Consider the following 25,141-nt stretch of genomic DNA (forward strand, 5'->3'; position numbering starts at 1 on the left):
CCCTGAGGCTGTGACCACCCCTTGCAGTGAGCTTCTGTCCTCACCTCTCCCATCTCTCTTCTCTCTCGTCTGCTTTTTGTCTTTCTCCTTCTCTAGACCAGTTCCTCTGCTGTGGCCTTGAGTTCCCTGCCCACCTCAGCTCCATGCTTGCACCATGTACTTCCTTCCCCTTCTCCTCCTCCTCCCGGGCCCTCTGTCATCTTGCCATCCACCACTACACCCTTTTCTCAAGGCCTTGGTCACACCTTGGATGTCCCCTGCACGGAGGACAGTAATGAACAGGGCCTCCTACCTCCTGTGGCCCCCAGCTGGCTTAATTTGGCTGGTCTTGGGGTGATGCCTGCCACTCCCAATGCAAGGGCTCTCTCTGCAGTGGGTTCTCTAGGACCATTTGGTGCAGAGAGCCAGGCTCAAGTTTGGAAAGACCTACCAAACTTCATGAGTGAGCTCTCCAGGACTCCCTGCTGCCACGTTCAACCCCAAGCTGGGGGCATGGGTCCCCAGGAGTCTGGAGACCCCCAAGGGCTGGTAGCCAACCCTTTGTACCTAGAGGAGACCACGGCCAGCACGTGGGAGCAGCCATGGGCTTTGGAGGTGTTCAGGTGTCAGACTCCCTGTGGAGCTGCGTCTAGCTTCCAGGAAGTAACTGAGTCTGCTGTTGTGGCCGCGGGCCGTCAGGCTATCTTCCCAGATACCTGCAGTCTCCTGAAGGACCATGGACAGCGGGAGAGGGCAAAGGCAGAGCCAGGGGAGCTGGAAAGCAGCTGCCCTGCCCCAGTAGATGAGGAGCAGTTAGGTGGAAAGATGCCCATGAGGGGAAGTCTGGTCAGGCCTACCCAGGGACCTGAGACCCCCCGGAGGCCAGAGGGCACTACGGAAGCTGCTGCCGGGACCAGGAAGGAACAGTCGGAGCTTCCACATGCCATGGTCATGGACACACCCAACACCACTGAGAGGATTTCCACCTCTGGCCAGGCAGGCACAAGCTAGCACGGCTGCTAGGCATGGCCCTCAGCAGGCCTAAGTGTGGGCCGCTCCTGGCTAACCGCATGCAGTCTCCCACTTTGTGCATGTCTGCTTGGGCTGCAAGTCCTGAGCTACCATGGCCTGTGACCCTGATGACCAATACGCAGAAATGGGCTCTCTGGGGCCAGTGGGGCTCCCTGGGCCATGACATTTCTTTGAATGGCAACGGCCTCTTGCTTGTTTAAGGCTTTTTCCTTTAGATGAGCTGCTCCCAACATTGTAATGTAATTAATGTGTGTGAAATGGTTTAAAAGCATGGGCTTTGGAACTAGATAGAACTGAATACAAACCACACCTCCAACACTTGCTACCTGTGTGACCTTGGGCAACCCCCAACAACCTCAGTTTTCTCATCTTTAAAATGGGGGTGGTAATGGCCACTTCCCTCAAGGCTGTCTAGAGAATTAAATGAGATAATGCCTAGAAAGTGCTTAGACCAGGGGCTTTTCCAGGGGCTTTAATAAGCCCTGGCTGATGTTACCATTATTATTTGCTTCTTGCTTAATTAAAATTAATTAAAAGTAAAACATTAAAAATAAACAACAAAAACCCAAAGCCAGTAATAGTATAAAGAAAAATAATCTACCTAAAAGATTTACTAGAAAGAAGGAGCACATTTTCTGTTACAAATCAAAAGCAGAAAGAAAAGCCATACACCCTTCCTTTCCAGAATGTCCACTTACATCCTTTCAAATTATTCTTGTAGTAACCCTGTAAAGCAACCAGGAAGATACTTCCACTCCATTTCAAGGAGGGAGAAGCTGAGGCCCCTGGAAATGAAGTGTCTTGCCCAAGGTCAGCCAGACACGCGGTGGAGGGGTCTGACTGCCCCCCACTTCCTCCGCCTCGCAGCTTGGCTCTGCTCTGGCAGTTTTATTCTGCCCTCCCTTCCCCTGTGCATCTGAGTGTGGACTGAGCATCTCCGGGGAGCCCAGAGTCGGACTGTAACAGCCTCCCCTCCCCATCAGATCCGATCCGTGATCAGGAGGAGCCGGGAGACGGGCCACGCACACCCCATGTCCCGGGAGCCCTCCCCTCGCCGCCGGCTGGACCCCGCCACCCTGAGCAGGACTCCGTCCCAGGAGCGGCTCATCGCAGAGCTGCAGGGTCGGCTGGGCATCCAGCCAGAGGAGGAGGAGGCAGTGGGGGCCTCTGCAGAGGACTGGCTGACCGAGGGCGTCGTCATCACTGTGCAGCCGTGCGGGAGGCGGGCAGGGGGGCAGCTTGTAGAGAAGGTAGCGAGGAGATGCCGGGGCTGGGCCAGGATGGCAGGTGTCCCGAATCTCCCCTGGCTGAGGGGGAGATGTATGTGTGGGGGGTGTCCTGTGGCCTTTTAAGGCTGGCCCACTCTTGGTGCTGGAGTGGAAAGGCCCATCTCACCCTTCGGTGCCCTGCTCTCTGCACTGGCTCCCCTGTAGTCTTCATCTCTCTCCCTCCTCTCCTCTCCCCAGGTTGTCTTCCCTCCTGGCTCTCCCATTCCTCTGAGAAGAACCGTCTCTGTTCTGGCTCCTCCTTCTCCTCCTGTCCCATTGCTCCAGCATCGAAAAGACTCCTTGGCCAGCAGCTCTTCTCCCCCAGCTGCCCCTTGGGTCCTGGGGCCCCCAGCTCTCCCCCGGGGTTCCCTTGGGCTCCAGAGTGCTGGGGTGGGACTGCAGGAAGAGGGCATGCAGGGCCCGATCTCTCCTGCCCCTGCACCCCACACTCTGAGGTCCGTGAGCTGCCAGACTGACGAGGACCCGCTCTTCTCCTCGATGCAGGCAGGCCGCCTGGGGCCCCTTCCTGTCCCCATCCTGCTGCCCAAGTGGTGTCCCCACCTTGCACACACGTGTATGCACACATGCATACACACGCTGTGTCCCTCTGCACACAAGCCCAGCATGGCAACACAGTCCTTCCTTAGACTTGGCCTTGACCCTGGATCCTCACTTAACCTGGTGTCTGGTCTCCCACCCCTGGGACGTCAGCTGTCCTCTTGTTTTCCTGTGGGACTCCATCTGCCTGCCCTGTCCTGCCACCTGTTGGTCCTGCCGCAGACTCTGCTGAGGAAGCCATTCCCAGAAGGGAAACCAAACCTGTCCCCCCGCCTCCAGCCCGAGGCCCAGTTCCGGGGGGGCCTCTGCTCTCCGGCCCAGCCACCTCCCTGTCCTGCTTTCCTGTGTCCTGAGCTTTTGGTTGGCTCACCTCCCTCTTCCTCTCATCTCTCCTTTGGCCTCTCTCAACACTGTTTTTCTCTGGACATTTCCTCCTGATTTTGGTACTGCCAGTGGGGGGGAAGCCCTCTTATCCCATCCTAAATTTCCTCTTATAAAATGGTCCAATTACAAGGTCTCTCTTTCTTCCTTAATTAAAAATTTTTTTTCTTGTTCTTGTTCCCTCTCCTATCCAAGATCCACGGTCTGGAACAAAGAGTGGATGGGGATCTGTGTGGGGCAGCCAGCTGGCCTCCGAACGGCAGGCAGAGCAGTCCCGAAGGGCAGGACCAGGGAGGGGTCAGTGCCTAGGCCGAGGGCTTAGTGACCTGCTTGCTGTGTTTTCCTGGGCCCTGGTCAAGCCAGCAGGGTGCTGTGAGCCCCTCTGGCCCCCAGGACCTCTTGTGGATGCCTGTCCCTGCTTTAGGGCTTGTGAGGCCCTGGAGGAGGTTGAACTTCTTGCCTCAGTGAGCCCACCTGTCCAGGAGGGAGAAAAGCCCCCAGTGCCGTGGGGTGCCATCCCCGAGCCCTGGATGCCCTGACAAACCCTTTCTCTTTCTCCACAGTTCATGGCCCAGGGGAAGACGGGGAGCAGCTCTCCCCCAGAAGGGCCCCCAAAGCCCGGGAGCCAGCTAGATAGCATGCTGGGGAGCCTGCAGTCTGACCTGAACAAATTGGGTGTTGCCACAGTTGCCAAGGGTGTCTGCGGGGCCTGCAAGAAGCCCATTGCTGGGCAGGTGATGAGAAGTGGAGGTGGGGCAGGGAGGTGTGGCAGGTGGATAGGACCTTTCCTGCTCTGTGGCAGGCCAGGGCCCTGAGCCACATTCCACCTCCGTCTGCAGGTTGTGACCGCCATGGGGAAGACGTGGCACCCAGAGCATTTCGTCTGCACCCACTGCCAGGAGGAGATTGGATCCCGGAACTTCTTTGAGAGGGATGGACAGCCCTACTGTGAAAAGGACTATCACAACCTCTTCTCTCCACGCTGCTACTACTGCAATGGCCCCATCCTGGATGTAAGTTCTGGGGCATGGCGTGGAGGGGCAGCCACATCGGATCATACCATCTTCTGTAACCCTCTGAGGGTGCAGGCGGGGCCATCTGAGGCTCAGAGAGGTCCTGTCTCATGCTCGAGCTCACACGGCTAGAAAATGGTGGGGTTGGATTTCAAACCAGGCCCAATGCTTGGCCCCTCCAGTCCCTCCACCCACCATCCCAGACTCCCTCAATGGAGACTCCCAGAGGTTGGGAGCCCTCCCCTGATAAATGAAGTGGAGTGCTCACCTTCCTGCTGTGTGATGTTAGGGAAATGCCTAGCCTCTCTGAGCCTACAATTCTTCACTTGTACCTTGGGAGTCACTGTAGAACCTGTGACCTTGACCACACACAAAGATTAAGGGAGAGAGGGGCTCTGACACGTCATATCCCTCAATACAACAGAATTCGCAGTGGAATTCAGAGCACAATTGGGAGAAAATCTGATCTCAGAGATATTTTGCTCTTCCCTTGGTGTGGGGAGCTGGGTGGGGTTAGTGGTGGAAGGACAGCCTTGCCTGAGTCTCAGCTGTGGGATCTGTCCAGGGGTGTGGCAGCTCGGCCCTGATCCCCCACTTTGCCTTTACAGAAAGTGGTGACAGCCCTTGACCGAACGTGGCACCCTGAGCACTTCTTCTGTGCCCAGTGTGGAGCCTTCTTTGGTCCCGAAGGTATTGAGATGAACTCGCTGCCCCCTGGGCATGCTGGGGAGGTGGGGTAGGAGACTTGGCTGATGCTGGAATCAGGGCTGCCCCCTCTGGAGGGTGTGACTCTGCCCCCCAAACCGCTGCTCCTCAGGGTTCCATGAGAAAGATGGCAAGGCCTATTGCCGGAAGGATTACTTTGACATGTTCGCCCCCAAATGTGGCGGCTGTGCCCGGGCCATCCTGGAGAACTACATTTCGGCCCTCAACACCCTCTGGCACCCTGAGTGCTTTGTGTGCCGGGTAAGGAGCACCCTCTACCCCTGACCCTGTATCTGGAGGGGGCCAGGAGCGGGCAGTGGGGGGAGAGGGGCCTCCCTTGTTGTACTCTCTGGGTCCAACTTGGAACTGCCAGGTGGCCTTATTCATGGGGCAAGCAGGCAGGGGTATGCTTCCTCAAGGCCAGTGGGTCCTGGGCCAGGGCACGCTCGTACTGAGGCTGGGAGAAACCAAAAGCAAGGTAGATGTGTCCCCCAGCCTAACCCTGTGCGATGGCCCTGGGACTGGTCACACTCAATGGAAGGGTGTATGAGAATTAAGTGAGATAATGCAAACATTTAGCAGTCTCAATGGAAATCGGTCTCCAAACCGCATTCTGGGGGTAATGGGAGCCCACAGATTAAATTATTATAGTGATCCAGCAAGGGCTTTCTGACCAGGTAAGTTTGGGAAACACTGTTGACTACAGGAGTTCTCAGAGCCTTTTATACCTAAGTGTGCTTGTGGGTTTCTGGGCACACTGTTACAGCCACCTGGTTAAGTGCCCAGCAGTTAGACCTATGTTTGAATCCAGCCTGTGCACCTTAATAGCTGTGTGACCTTGCACAAGTCAGTTCACTTCTATGCCTCAGTTGCCTCCTCTATTGTGAGAATTCAACAAGTGTTAACACTTGATCTTAGCCAGAAGGTGGAGATGCGATTCAACAAGTGTTTAATGTGACACTTGGTACATAGGAAATGCTTAACAAGTGGGAGTCATTACCTTGACTGTCTCCTGCCCATCAAACTGGGAGCTGCCTGGGCCCCCGCCCCAGCCTGAGCCCCCTGCCTCTTCCCACCCTTGCTTCTGCCTGGTAGGAATGCTTCACACCTTTTGTCAATGGCAGCTTCTTTGAGCACGATGGGCAGCCCTACTGTGAGGTGCACTATCATGAGCGGAGGGGTTCGCTGTGCTCCGGCTGCCAGAAGCCCATCACAGGCCGCTGCATTACTGCCATGGCCAAGAAGTTCCACCCGGAGCATTTCGTCTGTGCCTTCTGCCTCAAGCAGCTCAACAAGGGCACCTTCAAGGAGCAGAACGACAAGCCTTACTGTCAGAACTGCTTCCTCAAGCTCTTTTGCTAGGTGACCTCGTCCCTTTGTCGCCTCCCCTTCTCTGGCCCAGCTCCCTAACTGCTTCTGTGACCCAGAGGCCTCACCCAGGGGTGAAGGGGCAGACCCGACTGGAACTGGGATGTCCTCAGTTGGTGCAGGATGAAGAGGGCCATGAGGGGTCCCACCGCTTTTCTTCCATGCCAGAGCTTCTGGGCCTCCTTCCTCCTCTGCAACTCTGCCAGGCTGCCAGCTCCTCCTCCTCCCTAGAGGTGGAGGCTGGAGGGCCCCAGCCCACCCCATGTGTGTCCCCACAAACCCTCCTGGCCAGGCCAGCACCCTGCACTGGAGCCTTCTCTCACTCGTATATCGGCATTGGAGCCAGAGGGGAGGCAGGTAGGGCAGAGGGTCTTTTTTTAATCTTATTTTCTCCTGACATAATTATCCTCATTCTGAGAGTACTGGGGGATACCCAGATCCCTCCAGAAAATGCCAGCATAAACCCTCCATCCAGGGGCGGATGTGCCCCAGGGGTCATGGAAGCTCCATGAGCTCCTCCCACCCTTCTGGTCTCCCCAGGCCTGGGTGTCTGCCCCTCACTGGCCCCCCATAACTGCTCTGGTTCTACTGAGAAATGCCTCTCCAGCAATAACGTTTTATAATCACTTCCTCCGTCTCCAGGGATGGTGTGAGGTGGGGGGTTTCACCCTGAGCCTGGACACTGTACCAACTTTGGTAGATTTCTACACCGAGGTTTGAATTCATACTATCTGTGATGCTTTTACTCTCTATACAAAATAATTTTGACAAGATTTTAAAGGCCCCTTTTGTACTTCCTCCTTTTCCACTGCCACTGGTCTTCTTGGTGACAGTGGCTGTGGTATGGGGTTTGCCTTGTACTAAGGGCTTGGGGTGGGGAAACAATTTGTATTTTATTTTTTCTTAGCACAAGCAGGTGAACTCAGAGCAGCTCTGTGACTCCCCTTTAACTTCACAGTTCACTAGGACGATTTTATAAACTGCTGTATTTTGAAACCCCTTCCTTAACTACCCAGGCCAGCAAGCTCTGAACTGAAACTGGCCTAAGGGTGTCTTGCCCTTTGGGGCCTACGATTCTGAACCTCATTCATCCTGTTCCTGAGGGAGGAGAAAGGGAAAGTGCACTTTGGGGTGCTGCTTCCTGTCTAAGCCATTAGGAGCATCTGCTCCCCTGTGAACTTCCTGGCAACAAAGAGAATGCACTGAACATACTCGGCCTCCTCACCACTTCTCTGGGGCTCTTCTGCCCTCTCAGGAAAGCTGGTGTTTGATTTTGACCATTGGTCTTGTTGATTCCACTGGGTGCATCACCTCCCAAATTTCCTGCTCTCCCTGGAGACTGGAGGTCTGGGGAGAAAGGCCCAGGTTGTTGCAAGGGGGTGGGGCCTGGTAGGACTCTGGGCAGAGGGACAGGAGCCTTTGGAAGCAATGGGAAGCTCCCAGAGCTCTCCCCCAAGCGGAAATAGCAGGCTGGCCTGGGGTTCCTGCTCAGCGGGAAGGAGCCCCAGTGGGGTCTAAAGAGAGGAAGATCCAGACCACCCTGCTGTCCTCACAACAGAAGCGGAGTGCACTGGGGTCTCAGAAGAGGGTCCTTCCATCATGGCAGGGCTGGGAGCAGCCCAGGTCTGGGGAGGTCAGCCAGTCCCCTCCAAAGACCTGATGTCTCCACTTCTACCCATAGGCCTTATTGCTCTGTTTACAGTGACCCGCCCCAAGCCCCTCCTCTAGAGGAACTGGGGTTTCTGGGGTTCACCCTCTGGGTCAATGATTATTTGATGATTTGATTTTAATTTGTTTTTTCTCTGTAAACTTCTAACTTGGCTTTCCCCCATTTCAATCCCTGTGATTTATGCCAATAAAGTTTGCCATTATTTTCACCTGTGCTGGTGCCTTTTCTTTGTGATCTGAGGGACAACTGGTCCAGAAGAGAGACCAAACCCACCCCAGACTCACAAGGGCCACAGTTGGAGAGTAATTCATTGACAGTCTCCATTTGAATGTCAATGGATGGATTCCCTGCCTCACAGATGCTTATCTGTGGGATTGAATGCCTTTGGGATGGATTCCCTGCCTCACAGATGCTTATCTGTGGCCACAGGCCCCATATGAGCTTTGCCCTTTCCTTGGCAGTTGGTGAGGGAAGGCTAGGGAGCAGCATAATTGGGGCCTGTGTGAGTCGGGTCCCACCCTGGGTGCTTTGCCGGAGGTTGAATAATGGTGTCCTCACTCACATGGACTTGTGGGTGGCCTTACACTTCTCTGCAGACAGGGAAAGCGGTTTAAATAGGAGGAGTGACATGCACAAGGCAATCCTCTGAGTGCAGAGACAGAATGTGAACAGACAGGGCTTGCCTCTACCTGTTCCTGTGTAGACCAGACACCACTACCCCGCCAACGTGCTGGCCAGCACACCTTGGGTACAGAATCTTCCCTGCTGAAGGTGGGGGACTTGCACTTGAGGGTGGGTCTCTACTGCTCCCTGGTGGTCCTGTCCATATTTGCGTGCTTCCTCCTTGGCTCTTCTCATAGCCAGAACTCCAAGACACCCAGGGAGGTTGCTGGACTGCTTTGTTTCCCCTTGAGCTGAGGCTTCACACTTTCCCTATTGTTTGGAATGGGAAAAACAAAATGTTCTCCAAAAATAGCTTGTTGAATTTTAGTTTGAACTTAGACCATTTCATAGTGAGCTCAGAAGTGAAAATTAGCTTCAACCCTCACCCAAAGAAAGTGACTTGTTTTATTCTTCCAGCCCATGTTAGACTTATTTTATTTATAGAAATGGATATGGTACCCATCATTGTAATTTGCTTTTTCACTCAACTGCACTTTGTATTTTCCATGTCAATAAATATAGATTTACATAATTTTTTAATAGCTTCATGCTATTCCATTATATTGATGTACTCCAATTAGAGATATTTATATCATCAGAGCCAGGATGTCCTCAGAAAGGTACTATGTGAGTATATATTGGAATAGTGTGTTTAGGGGGAGACAGGCTCAAGGTTTGGAAGGCACCATATAGCGTTGTGAGGCACATGGGCTTTGAACTTGCTTCTAGATTTCAATTCTGAAGCCACTATTTACTGACTGAGGGACTTGGGCAAATTATATAAACTCCGTGTGAATTTTCTCATTGATAAAATAGAAATACTAATACTCTACCTCGGGATTATTGCAAAGATTAGCAATGATAATGTGCACAAAGTACTTAGTGCAATGCTGATTGTGCAGTGATGCACTGTCAGTAAGAAGGATCTTAGCTGTTAATTGATTCCAGCAGTTTTCTAAATGTGCTGATCAATCACAGGCACTTGTAGGCTTTGTAACAAAATACAGAAATTTCTAATTTGGTCCCATGAAAAGGGAGATGATGGGAGAAACACCCCTTCTACGTCAAGATCTAAGCTCCATCATTAAAGATTATTGATAAAGCACAATTGTTCAAATAAGTGTTGAATGAAGGCATAATAATAGAAGTAAATATTTAGTGATTTCCTCCTATATTCCAGGAACTGTGTTGTCTTAACATATATCTTATTTAATCCTCATAACCACTCTAGACTATGGATATTATTATCTCCATTTTACAGATAAGGAAAGGGAAACAGGGTGGGCAAGGTGAAATCACTTCTTGAGATAGCACAACTAATCCAAGGATATGCATCTGGTCTTCTGACTGCAAACCTTGCATGCATGCATTCATTGAACAAATATTTATTATATACCTACTATGTTGCAGGCACAAGGCAAGTATCCCAACAATGTAGTAAGTAAATTATGTAATGTGTTAGGTGTTAAGTGCTATAGAAAAAATAGAACAGTAAAGGGAGTGAATTTATTTTGGTACTCTTAAATAGGGCAATCAGGGTAGGACTATTGAACAGGTGATATTTGAGCCAAATCTTGATGGAGGTGAGTTACTTGTGTGGATATGAGCAAAGAGCCTTGTAGGAAGAGGGAATAGCTAGTGCCAAAGCCTTAAAGCGAGAGCATTGTTTGGCTGGAAGGGAATGAGTAGTAGGAAAATAGGAGATGAGATGATAGGTTGGAGGTGGTGAGCAGATCATGTAGTCATGTAGGGCTTTGTAGGCAGTTAAAGTTTTAGGTTTTTTTCTCTGAGGAAAATGGGGAGGGAGCCTAGCCTTTGAAGAATTTTGAGCAGATAAGGTAATGATCCAACTTAGGTTTTAAAGGATCCCTCTGATCAACAGAGGTGAGGCTTAGAACCTCACCCCCCCTGTTCTGAGAGAAATCTTCTGCATATGTGGATGTTTTATTGCCCTTGTCTAGCTTGGATTAACACATAGTCTACAGGCACACACCTGATCATCTACATTTGCTCTCTTACAACACTAAACTATGTTTTCTACCTTTATGTTGTATCTACCTACCACTTCAGCATCTTATTAAAAATAATAAAGAGAGAAATGTGGTATCCACATATAAATCAAGTATAAAAATCAAATGTGTATTCATATTTGAACTGACTGTTTATAGTTCATAATGCATGAGCAAAACCAAAAGTTTCTGTGATGACTGCCCTTGTACTGTTCACCATGTAACTTATTCACTATGTAAGAATTTGTTCTCCATGTAAGAACTTGTTCGTTATGCTTCAGAAGATTGGAGACTGACGAAAATTAGGCTTGGGGTGGATTAATGATTGTGCATTGAGCATTGACTCCCCTATACAGAATTTTATTGTTGTTAACAACCATTTGATCAATAAATATGAGAGATGCCCTAACAACAACAACCAAGAAAAAGTACACACTTCCAATTGTAAAATAAATAAGCAACCGGGATGTAATGTATAGCATAAGGAATATAGTCAAAATATTGTAACAACTTGGTATGGTGATAGCTGGTACTTAGAATTATCATGTATATAAATGTTGAATCACTGTGTTGTACACCTGAAACTAAGGTAATGTAATACTGTGTGTCAACTACCCTTCAATAAAAAATAATTATCTAAAGGATCCCTCTACTTTGGTAGGGGGAAGAACAAACTAGAGGAGACGAGATCATTCTATTTCTAAAGCATGTGCAATTATTTCTCAGCTCCACATCACACTCTTTAATTTGCTTGGCCAGGAGGAAGGAGGAAGCATGTTCTCTGAGCGCGCGAGCACAAGTTCCTACACGAGAGCAGCTCCAGGCCAGCAGAGGGAAGCAGCTCTGAAAAACCTCCTCCAACAGAAGGCCGCGCCTTACTTAAACCCTATTTAAAGGCGGCTTCCCGTTGGCTGGAGTGGCAGCGGTTTCATCCAATGGCTGTCCATATCAGATCTGCTTTGCTAAACAGGCACCCGCACTAGCCAGTAGGCAGGGGCGTATTCCGGGGCTTCTGATTGGACACTTCATTCACATATAAAAGGTGCGCGCCGGCGCGCGGCCTTCTCTCGCCAGGCGTCCTCGTGCGAGGTTTGTGATATCCATATAGTAGCGCCGGCAGCCGGTGGCGGGAAGGATGATGGGAGTCTTTGGGGATCTTGGTGGGGACTTGGGGGCCAGGAGGCTGGGCTTGGGGGGGCCCGGACCCCCGTCGGCGGCCGGTGCTGCCCGTGTGGCGGCAGCCCCAGGCCGGGCGGGCGGGCGCTCTCGCGTGGCCTGCTTGGCATTGGCTTCCGGTTGGATCCTGGCGGAGCGGGGTGTCAGGGTGGTTGAGCTCCCTCTTTATCTTCAGTGACATCGTCTTTAAACCCTGCGTGGCAATCCCTGACGCACCGCCGTGATGCCCAGGGAAGACAGGGCGACCTGGAAGTCCAACTACTTCCTTAAGATCATCGTAAGTGCGGGGCCGGCCGCGGGCACAGTCCCTCCTCAGTGTCAGCTACTAACAGGGTATTTTAGGCAAATGTCATTTAATCTTAATTTGCCGAGATCTGCATGCCCCACCCGCTGGTTGCAGATAAGCATGCTCAGGCAGGTTAAGTGGCTCCTAAGATGACAGCATTTATACCCAGGTCTGTCTGGCTTCCAGAAAGCGCTCATGGCGTCTAGTCCTCTGCCTCCATCTTTGGGAAAGTCTGAGGCAGTGAGTGACCTATAAAGAGGCAAGTTGTTGCATATTTAGGTCTTGCCAGTCAAGAAACTAAAGGTCTAGCCAGTGCCTTCTTTTGGATGGCCTTTGGGTGGGCCTTCCCTGCTCAGAAGTGCTAATTATATTGCTCTTAAGGCATTAGAATACTTTGTGGAGTTTATTCTTTTCCCTTATTTATCGTGAAGGTTTTCAGACACCCAAGAAACTAAAAAGAATTGTACAAGAATCGTTTACGCACGTTAACTTCTGCAAGTAACGTTTCAGTTATGTTTTATGTTGTTTTTTGAATGCTGTAAATGTAGCCTTATTTGAAACAGTTGTTTTTTGTTAATGTAACCATTTAAAATAAATGAAACATGTCCCATAATTGGAAAAATATAAAAATGAAAGTTAAAGTTTTTTGATTGAATGTGGAAACCTAATTTTCACCACTCATATTTAGCAAACAGGTTTTTGACAAATCTGGCAGTGTTACAACTTACTAGGTGGTTCCAACTTACAACTAGGTGGCTCCTAGTGGGAGGAATTGTTCCAATAGGTGAGTCACTTCAAAAGCATAGAAGAAAGGGAGTGAGATGGAAACTGCTGATTTGGTTTCCCTTGATATTTTTCTGCTTTCTTCCAGTTAAACATTGATTGTTTCTTGCTTGTTTTTGTAGCAACTTTTGGATGATTATCCGAAATGCTTCATTGTGGGAGCAGACAATGTGGGCTCCAAGCAGATGCAGCAGATCCGCATGTCTCTTCGTGGGAAAGCTGTGGTGCTGATGGGCAAGAACACAATGATGCGCAAGGCTATCCGAGGGCATCTGGAAAACAACCCAGCTCTGGAGAAGTCAGTTGATTCCCCTAGGCATCTTTGTTCTCACTTCTCAGTGCCCTTTTCACTTTTCCTTCAGAAGGGTGGGCTGAAATGTGACTGTCTCGTGTAAACTTCTCTTTGCAGACTGTTGCCTCATATCCGGGGGAATGTGGGCTTTGTGTTCACCAAGGAGGACCTCACTGAGATCAGGGACATGCTGCTGGCCAACAAGGTAAGGGGAGAATCAGGTTGGGTAAAGAGACCTTATTAATTTTGGCTCCTTAAAAAGCAAATTGACCATTCTCAGGTGTAACTGTGAAGAGAAGACTTCTCACTGTTCTCATTTTTGTTCAGGTGCCAGCTGCTGCCCGTGCTGGTGCCATAGCCCCATGTGAAGTCACTGTGCCAGCCCAGAACACTGGTCTGGGACCAGAGAAGACCTCCTTCTTCCAGGCTTTAGGCATCACCACTAAAATCTCCAGGGGCACCATTGAAATCCTGGTGAGTAGGTATGGCTTGCCAGTGCTAGCCAGGCCAGGGGTGGGGGCTTGGTTGCCCTAGACCTGCTGGATGTCCAGGTGTTAACTGCCAACTGTTACTTTGTTCTTCAGAGTGATGTGCAGCTGATTAAGACTGGAGACAAAGTAGGAGCTAGCGAAGCCACACTGCTGAACATGCTGAACATCTCCCCCTTCTCCTTTGGGCTGATCATCCAGCAGGTGTTTGACAATGGCAGCATCTATAACCCTGAAGTGCTTGACATCACAGAGGAAACTCTGCATTCTCGCTTCCTGGAGGTACATGCTGCCTATTCTAGCCCCTCTTTAATTAATTGCTTGAGAGCATATCTAGCTTTACCCTGAATTCTGGCTACACAGCTGAAACTAACTGTGTAAGCAAGGAGTTTTTTAATCTGTCTACCTCAGTTTCATCTGTAAAGTGGCATTAACAATAGGAGATTGTTGAAAGACTTAATGAATTAGAGTATATAGCCTTAGTACAGGGTTGGGCATGATGTGAGGGCTAAAATTATTCTAGGGCCTACAATAAGATAAGACATTTTGAGTTGTATCATGAGTCAAAGGGGAAATGAGAAAAATGAGGACAGTTTACTACATAAGAGTTGCCAAATTGTTGAACCTTGGGAGGACTAACTTTTCTGAGACTGACTTTGTATTTGCCATTAAAATACCCTTTAACGACCAACGTGATGAAAGATAGAGTTGTCTTTTATTTTCTTGGAAAATAAAAATTGCACTTACATAAACTCTTTAAGTCCAGTTACTTTTCAGAAATCTTACCTAGTGGTGGAAATTCGCTTTTGGAGTTTGTTTTTCTCATAGAACTCAATACTTAATGTTAATAAATTTATGTTTCCACAAAATGGTGGCTTTTGAAGTAATCCCATCATAGTGTTGGGAAAAAGGCAAAAAGCATTAATAAATTACTGGGTCTGAAGTGCCCTGTCAGAAACATTTGATGTGAGGTGAAGCATCCTATGTGAGACTAACGTGCTGACCTAAGCAGTCTTGTCTGCCATCGAGCTTAGACTGTCTTTTTTCTAAGACAGTTTCGCCTAAAATGCATTTCCTCTCCCTCCACAGGGTGTCCGCAATGTTGCCAGCGTATGTCTGCAGATTGGGTACCCAACTGTTGCATCAGTACCCCACTCTATCATCAATGGCTACAAGAGGGTGCTGGCTCTGTCTGTGGAGACTGATTACACCTTCCTACTTGCTGAAAAGGTAAAAAGAACCCACCAGGATGACAGTAGGGTCGACAGCAGGGAGATAAATAGCAGCCTGATGAGTTAGTGCTTTTATGATTGAATTTCACATAGCAGATACAGTTTTAAAGAGTACATTGAGAGGTTGGGGGGCAGGGGAAGTGTGTCCTTGGCTTTAGAAATGACTGAAGATCCAAAGAAGGATTAGTTAATGGTGAAGAGTTGGGTCTAAGATCACTGGGCCATACCCCAAGCTGTCCTGCCTGGTCACTTCCAGGGAAGGCTTTATTGGCTTGGAACTTGTTGGCCATTAAAACTAGAGCTCTGGCAAAGGCTGAAGGGCTGTGGGTAGTAGGGATTGTGGGTGACCATCTGACCACATATTTTGCCCTTCAGGTTAAGGCCTTCTTGGCGGATCCGTCTGCGTTTGTGGCTGCAGCTCCCGTGGCTGCCGCCCCCACTGCTGCTCCTGCTGCTGCAGCCCCTGCCAAGGTTGAAGCCAAGGAGGAGTCGGAGGAGTCGGACGAGGATATGGGATTTGGTCTGTTTGACTAATCACCAAAAAGTAACTAACTCAGCCAGCTTTATTTGTGAAACAAGGAAATAAAGGCTTACTTCTCTTAAAAGTTTTTGGACTCTTCATTTTGTACATTTTGAGGTTTACAGTGCTGCGTTCTAGAAACTAAAGCCATGGTAAAACCATAGAAATTCTATTTGGAGTTGACATTTCCGTGTCCTCTTTGTAAGTGACAAACCACTCTCAGCATCCACTACGAACCAGCTTTAACTGTATTTATTACAGGAGAATTATTTCCATGGCATCTGGCTGCTTGCCTGGGTGTCTAAGAAACCGAGTGTCACTTGAAATGAGCACTCATGCCAGAGTTTTCAAACTGGGTGGTGAACCAATTCATGATGAATAGGTGGCGGCTATTATTTAAAGAGAAAATGATTGCTGGAAGTGTGGGTACTGAATCTTACTGATCTGTACTTGGTTATAATGTAAATGCATTAGTTGTAATTAGGTCTGGGTCAAAAGTTTGAAGGCCATTGCTAAGAGGGTGAACAGCTATCCTGTGCAGACCCCACTCTATATTACGTAGAGTTGGCAGATTTGCACACTGAATAAAACTCAGCTCCGTGGACCATGAGGCCCTTTCCTCCCCACCAGCCACCTCCTCCCCCGTGGCCTTGGTTTATGGCAGCATGGAGCTTCCATCCTTTCCCCTGGGCAAGCTCCTCTCGGCTCCTGAATCCGTCCCTGACAGCTGTTTTCCTAACTCCTAGGGTCCACAGCCGGGTTACATACACACAGGGTGAGACACGAGTTCGGTGTGTCCCTTTTACCTAATTCAGTTCTTGCCATCTAGAAATGATACGTTTCTCTAAAGAATATGGTCTTCACTCAGGAACTCCCCACCTGGGGTAGTCCAGGCTGGACCTGCGGACTCGAGGTGGGTGGGAGGCGGCAGAGCTTACAAATCCTCAGAGGTCCTCGTCGCCCACGAGGCCAGGGTCGAAGCGCGGGCACTGGGGCGGAGGCCCCGATCGTCTGCGGCCCCGGATGTGGCTGCCGCCATCCCGCCCGGGGGCGCCCGGCCCGGGTCCCAGCAAGCTCCCGGCCTCGCCCTGCCGCGTAGGCCCGCGCTGTGACCCGGAAGCTTTCCGGAAGCGGTTCCGGAGTCAGCGCCGGCAGGATGGCGGCGGACACGCAGGTGAGGCAGGCGTCTGCAGCGCCAACGCGGACAGCGACTGGGGCAGCCAGCTGCCGCCGAGCCGGAGCGCTCTGGCCTCTAGCCTAGGGGCGGGAGAGGTTGGGGGTCGGCGGCTGCGGAGGGCGCGACCCCGGGGCCTCTTCGGGCTGGTCCCTCAGGGCTCCGGGGCCGGCCCCGCCCGGGCGGCGCAGACTGACCTCGGACTCGAGGAGTTAGGGTTCCGGCCTCGGCTTCGGCAGCTGGAGCCCGGCGGGGCCTCCTGCCACCCCGGAGTTGTAAAAGTTCACCTTTCCGAGTCTCTGCTCCATTTCTCTGACGCTCTCCGGTAGTGAGGCCAGGCCAGCGCCAACTCTTCCTTGAGTTGCCAACTTTATTAAGCAAATGTTTCTCGAGCGCCTACTATGTGCGGGGAATGACAGTCTTTGTATTCATAGAGATCGGAATTTGAGCCCCAGCTCATCGATTTCCATGAGACGCTGGGCAAGTTACTTCACCCCGCTAAGCCTCAGTCCTTTCACTTACAAGATGTGGTTAAAATGATACATGTGGTATAGGGGGGATGTGAGGATTGAGTGAGATAAAGTAGGGCTCCTTATATATATTCTTGTTAGGTCCAGCGTTAGGTAACAGCTGTTATTACCTAGGAAGAGTCTTGTCATCCTTGAGTGTTATCACCTGTGGGTACCTTGTAGTCCAGGGAAGGTCTTGGGAAAACCTTCCTCCAACCCAGTTCCATTATTTGTGCTGTGAAGTGTTTGAGAATGAAAAGACAATATGATGGGAAAAAGAAATAGGTGTCTCAAAGGACCGCTTGGCTCACTTTGGTCTCCTAGGGTGACGAGATTAATTGATTTTGATATGGAGGCCCTGATGCCAGAGAGTGGCCACTTAACCTGAACACTTAAAAGGTTTGTTATCAAGAGTCTCCTGTGCAATTTTTCTCAAGTTGTGTTATATTGAATCCTGGAAAGGGCAACTTAGTCTGTTGGGTATTTCAAAAGAGGTCAAGGGAACATATGCTGAATATTTAGCATTAATTCTTAAGTGCAAAACATCTGTTCTTTAGAGCTGTGTGTTCAGTATGGTAGCCAATAACCACGTAGCTGTTTAATATCTAAACAGCTTCTTAAGTTAGTTAAAAGTAAATGAACTGAAAGATTCAATGCTTCCAGTTGCACTGGCCACATTTCAGTGCCTGGGTAGCCCCATGTGGTTATCGGCCAGAGCAAAGTTCCCATCATCACAGAAAATTCTGTTGGACAGTGGAACTCTAGGGAGAAACCTGTGAACTTAAAAGCTGTTTGCATCTGATCTCACCAGCAAATGATTTCTCTGAAGGATCTTAGTGAGTGCTTCCTCAGTGTTGTTCTGGCAGCGTCTCAAGGGGGTGACATTCATTTTCTGATTAAGAAAAAGAAGAGCCTTGAACCTGAAATGCTCTTCATTTTTGTGAGGGAAACTATAGCCAGGAACTTAATATTATGATAGAACGACAGCTATTAGGGAATTATAATAAGGTGGAGGGTGGATTGTGTATGTGCACTATTTTTGGCTGTCTCCTCAAATTTCACTAAAACTAGTAAAGGGTTTAAAAAAGTAATTCCGCAAGGATTGGCAGAATGGGGAGCAGACAACAGCAGTGAACTTTGAAAGAGAGGAAGTGATGAGTGGGAAAAGATTTAGCAGGCCCAAAGGAAGTGAACTCTAAGCCGTCATTTAGGAAAGCTGAGAACTAGCCTGATTTACATCGCATAATCTCTGACAGGTGGGAATTGGTGGTATCAGCTAACCTCTGGAAGAGAGGGTGAGTGGGGAGGGACCAAGATAGGATTGCTTGGAAAGCCCTTTTCAGATGCAGTCAGATCCCCAACTCTCTCCCCCTCTGCAAAAGACTGGAAGTTTTCTCTTGGAGAGTGCAAAACAGGATTACTCTGAGGACTGGTATAGGATGTCCATAGCCAAGGAAATTATCCACAAAATAATTCAAGAAACTTTCCCTTACTGAAGGGTTTGTTTCCAGACCAAAAATGCTTAGCACAAGGATGAAAATAGACTTGCAACATAGCCCATTAGTGTGAAATTTTAGAATCCTGGACACAGAGAGAAGATCCTAGAGGTTTCCAGGGGAAAGATTAGGTCTCATAGAAAGGATTAGAGTGGCTTTGGACTTCACAACATCACTGAAAGCTAGGACTCAATGGAGACATGTCTTCATTATACTGAATGAAAATGATTTCAACCTAGAATTCTGTACCCACACAAACTGAAATCAAGTATGAGGCTAGAACATTCAAACTTTGAAGGACACAAAATGGAGCTGTGCAGGATAGTAAACATAGTTCATTAAACAGAATTGAATGCTATTTTTATATAGTATAAACACTTGTTTATTGAGCTAGCCCATGTTATGAACTGAGAATTAGATTGGGGAAATGGGGAGTGTGGGGTTGGAGAAGAGAGCTGTCATAGAAGGCAATAAATCTGAAAAATCAACAAGTAGAAGCTCAAGCAAATTATTTAGAATTATGGCGATGACTATCTAATAGCCAGCTAGGATTGGAGGAAGAGGTTGCCCTTTGGGAGTAAAGGCAAGGGACTGGTTGTAGCAAACTACCCAGAACTCTTCCACTTAGCCCCTTTAATTTTAAGTGTGCATGACTATAAAAGTGAAAGACAGTGTTAAAACAATAACTCATTTGTGTAGAAGACAGAATTTTGGACATGAGTTTATTCATTGCCAATATAATTATAGCAGGGATTTAAGTATAGAAAAACTCAGCATTATTTTATTTCTCCCTGCATTCTTGAATCTTATTTTACTAATAAGGCCTGTCTGTGAAAACCCTCAAAGGAACAAGATGACAGTGCACCGTGTTAGTTGCATCTTAACGCCCTACTCTACTGCTCATGTATCCATGATCTGTCCACCTTGTAGTTTGTAGAATATTGCTCAGGAGCAGATTTTCATGAATATTTGTAAGCTGCCCCCTTGCTGAGTCTTATGCTTATGTCCCTGTGCAGGGGATGCAGCTGTAGTAGTGTGGATGGTGGTTGAAAGCTAAGGACTTGTTAGCATCAGTTTGTAGATGTACTGGTTTCAGTTTAGGTTTCAAAAACGCAGGTGCTGTGGCTCAGCATCAGCCTGAACACCTCATCAGCTGTCAAGTGGGGATACTGAAGCCTACCTCAAAGGCTTCTTGTTGTAGTAGCTGGGTTTGTGTTCAGGATGAGAGTTAATGCTCCCCACACACTGTCTCATTTAGTCTGTGTAAGAGTCATGAGGTTGGTGCTGTTATCCGCATGGTAGATCTCCATGAGGATCAAGGAGATGACATAAATTTGAGTTTCCACAGTTTGTAAGAGTCAGAGCTGAGATTCCATCTTTTAACCTTTCACTCTTTAGCTAATGTGCTTAGGCTCCATTACTGACTTGCTGGATACTGACATTCCCCTTGCAGGAAATTTACATGAGATAATACACAGGGAACATATCTGGCACATAGTAGGCCCTCACTATATTATGCATAATTCAGAAGGAATATTTTCTGTCTGAGGTTTGTCAGTTTCCTCACCTCTTTTGTCCAAGTGCCAGTAAGTTGTATGGATTAGTTGACTGGGTTAAAGCAGTACATCTCAGCTGGAGGGATGCTGCCCTCCTGGTGGGATTTGATAACATCTGGAGACAATTTGGATTGTCATAAGTGAGGCAGGAGTGGAAGGCTGCTACTGGTGTGTAGTGGGTAGAGGCCAGGAACACTACTTAAAACCCTGTAGTGTGTAAAGACAGCCAGCCAGAACAACACAGAGCTCTCTAGCCCCACACATCAGTAGTTGGGAGGGTAAGAAACCTGAGTTGGAGGATCTTCCCTAAATGCTGCACCCCCTTTTCCAGCACGCACGCACGCGCACACACACAAACACACTGTTTTATAAACTGACTGGTGACTTTCTTCATTGGGCTTGGTCTTTCCAGGTTTCTGAGACACTCAAACGTTTTGCAGGGAAGGTGACAACAGCCAGTGTGAAGGAGCGGAGAGAAATCCTCAGTGAACTGGGGAAATGTGTTGCTGGAAAAGGTATATATTTCCAACCCTGTGGCCTAGAGATGATTCCATTTCAAAGTGAATTAATTGAGTTTTGTGTCTAGAACTATGGCCCTCCTGTCCCCTCACAGCAATTCTGCCCTCACTTTCTTTTTTGGCTTTTACTGTGCATTGGAACAACTTAAACACTTGGGTGAGTGGAGAGTTTATCTGTTTCGGTGCCAAAGCTTTTTATAGTTTTAACCATTATGACTGTAAGTATTTCTAAAAGTTACCAACAATCTTTCTTAAGTAATTTACTAGATGCAAAAACATTTTATGACTTGGGGCACCAGGTTTTCCAATCTGTTCCATGGAAGTCAGCAAGGTGGTAACAGGTGATTGGCCAATACAAGATTCCAGGATCACTACCATTCGCAACAACATGGATGGAGCTAGAGGGTATTATGCTCAGTGAAATAAGCCAGGCGGAGAAAGACAAGTACCAAATGATTTCACTCATATGTGGAGTATAAGAACAAAGGAAAACTGAAGGAACAAAACAGCAGCAGAATCACAGAACTCAAGAATGGACTAATAGTTACCAAAGGGAAAGAGACTGGGGAGGATGGGAGGGAAGGGAGGGATAAGGGTGGGGAAAAAGAAAGAGGGCCTTACGATTAGCATGTATAGTGCATGGGGGATACGGGGAGGGCTGTGCAACACAGAGAAGACAAGTAGTGATTTTACAGCATCTTACTACGCAGGTGGACAGTGACTGTGAAGGGGTATGTGGGGGGGACTTGGTGAAGGGGGAAGCCTAGTAAACATAATGTTCTTCATGTAATTGTAGATTAATGATACCAAAATAAAAAAAAAAGATTCCAGGATCAAATAAATTTGGGAGATGTCTCATTTTCTGATGCCCTCTGGGGGATTCACAGTATATCCCCGGAAGGTGTTTTAACTTTATTAAGCTTTTAAAATCCAGTTTTCCTTGAGTTTTTTGCGAAAAATCTGTTCAGGGCTGGGGAACACATTTTAGGAAATGCTGATAGTTACAGGTTTACACTATCAGTTATCCCAATTCAGTACCATAACTGAGGCTATCCCTACGACATACTGGGATATGTAAGACTAGTTTGTCTTCATCCAGTCAATCCTAATTAGTTTCTGGATGACCTCTGGTCTGTCTTTACTCTATAGCAGTGGTTGTCAAAGTGTGGTCCTGGACCAGGGACATTGGCATCACATCAGAGCTTGTTCATTATTTGCTATCCTAACAAAAAGGCCAGAATAATTATCACTGTGCAGTTGCTCCTTTCTTAAATTCAAGTTCTCAGCTCTACCTCAGAAAGGAAGATCCAGAATCCCTGGGGATGGAGCCTGGCATCTGTGTGTGAACATGTCCTCCTGCGCTTGCTGAAGTTTAAAGCCATGGCTTTGTAGAGCTGGGTCTCCCTTTCTGTGAGCTTTCACTTCTGATTAGTGAAGAGCCTCCTTCCCCAAGTGCCCATTTGCTGCTTCTGATCTGCTGTTGCTTTATAACATACCCAAACTTGTTAAAGTTGTGTATAAGTTAATTAAATTGCCATTTGTTAGCTTCTAAGAGATTCTCCTGTGTGTTCTTGCCTTAGTGTGTGAAGTTTTATGGCCTCTTCAGAAGTCTTTGTGGTCACTTTTCTCAACAGGGTTCTGGTTAGAAAGGCTGCCACGTGACATCTGTTCATGCCTTCTGACCCAGAATCGTTGACAGTCCCTCCTGAGTTACTGTTGAATGCTACACTTTCCCCTGTTTTCTGCAGGAAGGCATTCAGTGTATATGGGCAAAGTTTACAAGCTACTCAAGACCTTTTCCTGGTGATTTTACTCTTCAGTCACCCTGAAAACCTACAATGCAGGGTGACTTAATATTTGTAAAATGTTTGGTGGCCTCTGATGTGCAAGTTGATTGTGGGAAGTTAACTACCCCTGCATGAAATCATTAGCTCTCAGTTTCTAATTTTCTGAATCCAAGGAGGAGCCACTGCATAGTGCTAAGTATTCTGGTGGCTTCTTTTGTTAGGGTAGCAGATGACCAGTGAGGTAACCAAGGTGGGATGAGATATTTTCAGTCAGCCTGAGGAGTTGAAGACTTTCTCAGAACTGTCTAACCCTGGCTGCAGATGGTCAGCATGGCTTAGCCCAGCCTGGCCCTGAGGCTCCTAATGCTCTCCCCAATCCTGCTTCCATGTACTTGAACCCTGAGACTCGCTGATGCAGCTTCCTGGGCCTGGTTTTTGCCGTCACAGGCCCCTGGCATGGCAGGTGGTGAGGGAGGGCCTGCTGCTTACAGGCTGTGTGGCCTGGTTTAGTTACGTAACTCATCTCAGCCTGTCCACTTGTTTTGAGTGCGGAGATAGCAGCAGTGCCTTCCTCACAGGATTTGTGTGAGGACCAGGTGAGAACATGAATGGCTGGTGCCTGACACAGTGACTGGCATGGAATGATTCCAGCATCTCTTAACTGTTGTTGTTACCGTTAGCCACAACCTATTTCTGGCTGCAGTCACTTTTTTCCTCAGTTCCTGAAATAGCCCCAAATCTAATGGACTAATACAGTGTTCAGGATCCCAGGGGGAAGAGGTCCCTGCCCCTCCTTGATTAGTCTGGTCATTCGGGTGCCTGAAGTGTGGGGCACTGTGCAAGCCCCTATGGGCCCCTGCTCTTGTGCTGCAGGTTACATGTCTGTCTTACGCTGCAGGTTACATGTCCCCCTACCCAGCCTGTTCTCCTGTTCTTCTGCCTGCTGCCACCTGCATGCTCAACCTGTCACAGGTTGGTTTCCCACTCCTGCCACTGTTGCTCAAACCTTCTCTTCACTCGGCTCGTCTGCTCTATTTCCTGTGCCTCAGTTTCTTCATCCGGAAATGGCCTCAATAACAGGACCCACCTTAGAGGGATTGAATGAGTCATTGTGTGTAAAATGCTTACAGTGGGCCTGGCACCTTGTGAGCACTAATTAAGTCTGAGGTGGTGTTACTCCTCATCTTCTTTCTCATGTGTCCTTAGTAGGCATAGTGCATCCTTACTCCTGCACTTCTCCTCATGTTATTAATGCCAGTCAGCATGCATCGCCCTCTCCATTTTTCTGTAGCCTATAAACTATTAGGCCAACCTTGTGTGTCTTTAAAACCTTCAGAAACCACTCCATTTAAATAGGTGATGTTCTCTTTTCTGACCCCTCCTTGTACTTTAATGTTGTATTTTAAAGAAACATTTATCAGAATATACATAAAGGAAAGTATCCCTGTCATATGCAAACAGCTCACTGATTTATCACAAATTAAACACCTATGTAAATAGTGCCGGGCCAGGAAGCAGAATCAGCCCAGCACTCTAGAAGCACCGCTTGACAGTATGTTAAATTTCAAGGCCCCTTGTGTTACCTCAGTTTCATTCATTTAACAAGTGTCTACCTGCAAGCTTTTCTGTACCAGGTGTTTCCTAGAGTCCTATTTTGTTGTTGCTTATTCCTCATGGAATTCTATCTCAAACATATGGGGAGTGTCCAGTGGGCAGAGATCACATCTGGCAGAATGCCTGGCTCAAGCAGATGCTCATGAGGTAGCTTTTATTGACAAATCTTTGTGTAATCTTTGGTTTCAGATCTGCCAGAGGGAGCAGTGAAGGGGCTCTGCAAATTATTCTGCTTGACTCTGCATCGGTACAGGTGAATCCCAACCAAAGGCCCAATGGAGTTCTGCAGAGAGGTGGTTTAGGGTGGTGGTCAGAGCCCAGGCTCTGAAGCCAGACTGCCTTAGTCCAAGTCAGAGCTGTGTAACTCCTAGCTGTTGGATTATGGGCAAGTTTTTGACCTCTCTGTGCCTCAGTTTCATCTTCTGCAGAATAGGGATAATGCTACTGTCTGCCTCAGTGATTGTTAGTAAGTGTAGAGTTCCTGAAACATTGCCTGTCACATCAACTGCTGTTAACTGTCACATATAAGCATTTGGCTTACTTTGAGGCCTGTGGTAACTGTTCATAAATGTAGGTGTTATCCTTACAGACTGAGTGGCTCATTTACACTTACTAGCTGCTTTCAGAACTCCAGAAAGAGGTAGATTTATCTAATTATTTCCTAATCCCATCATCTATGATCACTGGAATACAGTCCAGTTTTCCTGAGAAAGAACAGCTCTTGGCTAAGCTGCCTTGCCCCTACTCTGAGTGCACATGTCCACCTTTCCTTTTCATTCCTCCCTCCAGAGATGCGGCTTCCCGCAGGGCCCTGCAGGCAGCCATCCAGCAGTTGGCTGAGGCCCAGCCAGAAGCCACTGCCAAGAACCTCCTGCACTCTCTGCAGTCTTCAGGCATTGGCTCCAAAGCAGGTGTCCCCAGGTAAGAGGTAAAGGTGGTAGCCTCTGGGGGCTTGGTAGAGTCCTACTCAGGAGAAGCTGGTGCACATGGGGTGCACAGGTGTCCCTGACAGCAGGGACAGGTGCCTGTATCTTTCCCCTTTGCAATGCTTGAGTAGTGCAGGCA

The 25,141-nt window shown here is 48.4% G+C and overlaps 3 protein-coding genes across 6 annotated transcripts in view; all 3 read left to right on the top strand.

The window, feature by feature from the left end:
* Nucleotides 1-8,187, top strand: part of PXN (paxillin) — a 44,707-nt gene extending 36,520 nt beyond the window's left edge. Inside the window, exons 7-15 of one of the 3 annotated variants that reach the window (XM_036929443.2) lie at nt 97-975; nt 1,995-2,261; nt 2,478-2,783; nt 3,414-3,515; nt 3,782-3,952; nt 4,058-4,231; nt 4,840-4,921; nt 5,049-5,197; nt 6,032-8,187. In XM_036929443.2, coding sequence (XP_036785338.2) covers nt 97-975; nt 1,995-2,261; nt 2,478-2,783; nt 3,414-3,515; nt 3,782-3,952; nt 4,058-4,231; nt 4,840-4,921; nt 5,049-5,197; nt 6,032-6,298 — 2,397 coding nt within the window. In that variant the 3' untranslated portion in view covers nt 6,299-8,187. The remainder of the gene's footprint in view (nt 1-96; nt 976-1,994; nt 2,262-2,477; nt 2,784-3,413; nt 3,516-3,781; nt 3,953-4,057; nt 4,232-4,839; nt 4,922-5,048; nt 5,198-6,031) is intronic. The other 2 variants (XM_057492605.1, XM_057492606.1) reach the window with 2 other exon arrangements.
* A 3,523-nt stretch (nt 8,188-11,710) lies between these two features.
* RPLP0 (ribosomal protein lateral stalk subunit P0) lies at nt 11,711-15,507 on the top strand. The gene is made up of 8 exons (XM_036929450.2): nt 11,711-11,734; nt 11,997-12,098; nt 13,013-13,188; nt 13,300-13,387; nt 13,510-13,656; nt 13,767-13,952; nt 14,760-14,900; nt 15,278-15,507. The coding sequence occupies exons 2-8, from the start codon at nt 12,045-12,047 to the stop codon at nt 15,434-15,436; spliced, it is 951 nt and encodes a 316-aa protein (XP_036785345.1). The 5' UTR covers nt 11,711-11,734; nt 11,997-12,044; the 3' UTR covers nt 15,437-15,507.
* Nucleotides 15,508-16,453: 946 nt separating this feature from the next.
* Nucleotides 16,454-25,141, top strand: part of GCN1 (GCN1 activator of EIF2AK4) — a 52,698-nt gene continuing 44,010 nt past the window's right edge. For both annotated transcript variants that reach the window (XM_036929440.2, XM_036929441.2), the window contains exons 1-4: nt 16,454-16,596; nt 20,570-20,672; nt 24,266-24,329; nt 24,866-24,997. In XM_036929440.2, the coding sequence (XP_036785335.2) occupies nt 16,579-16,596; nt 20,570-20,672; nt 24,266-24,329; nt 24,866-24,997 (317 nt within the window). In that variant the 5' untranslated portion in view covers nt 16,454-16,578. The remainder of the gene's footprint in view (nt 16,597-20,569; nt 20,673-24,265; nt 24,330-24,865; nt 24,998-25,141) is intronic.

This window comes from Manis pentadactyla, chromosome 14 (genome assembly GCF_030020395.1).
Source record: "Manis pentadactyla isolate mManPen7 chromosome 14, mManPen7.hap1, whole genome shotgun sequence".
Classification (NCBI taxonomy): domain Eukaryota; kingdom Metazoa; phylum Chordata; class Mammalia; order Pholidota; family Manidae; genus Manis; species Manis pentadactyla.

Coding starts and splice junctions, on each gene's coding strand:
- RPLP0 (XM_036929450.2), top strand. CDS start 12,045: ATGCCCAGGGAAGACAGGGCGACCTGGAAGTCCAACTACTTCCTTAAG. Junction 13,189..13,299: donor AACAACCCAGCTCTGGAGAA/GTCAGTTGATTC, acceptor TTCTCTTTGCAG/ACTGTTGCCTCATATCCGGG. Junction 13,953..14,759: donor TGCATTCTCGCTTCCTGGAG/GTACATGCTGCC, acceptor CTCCCTCCACAG/GGTGTCCGCAATGTTGCCAG.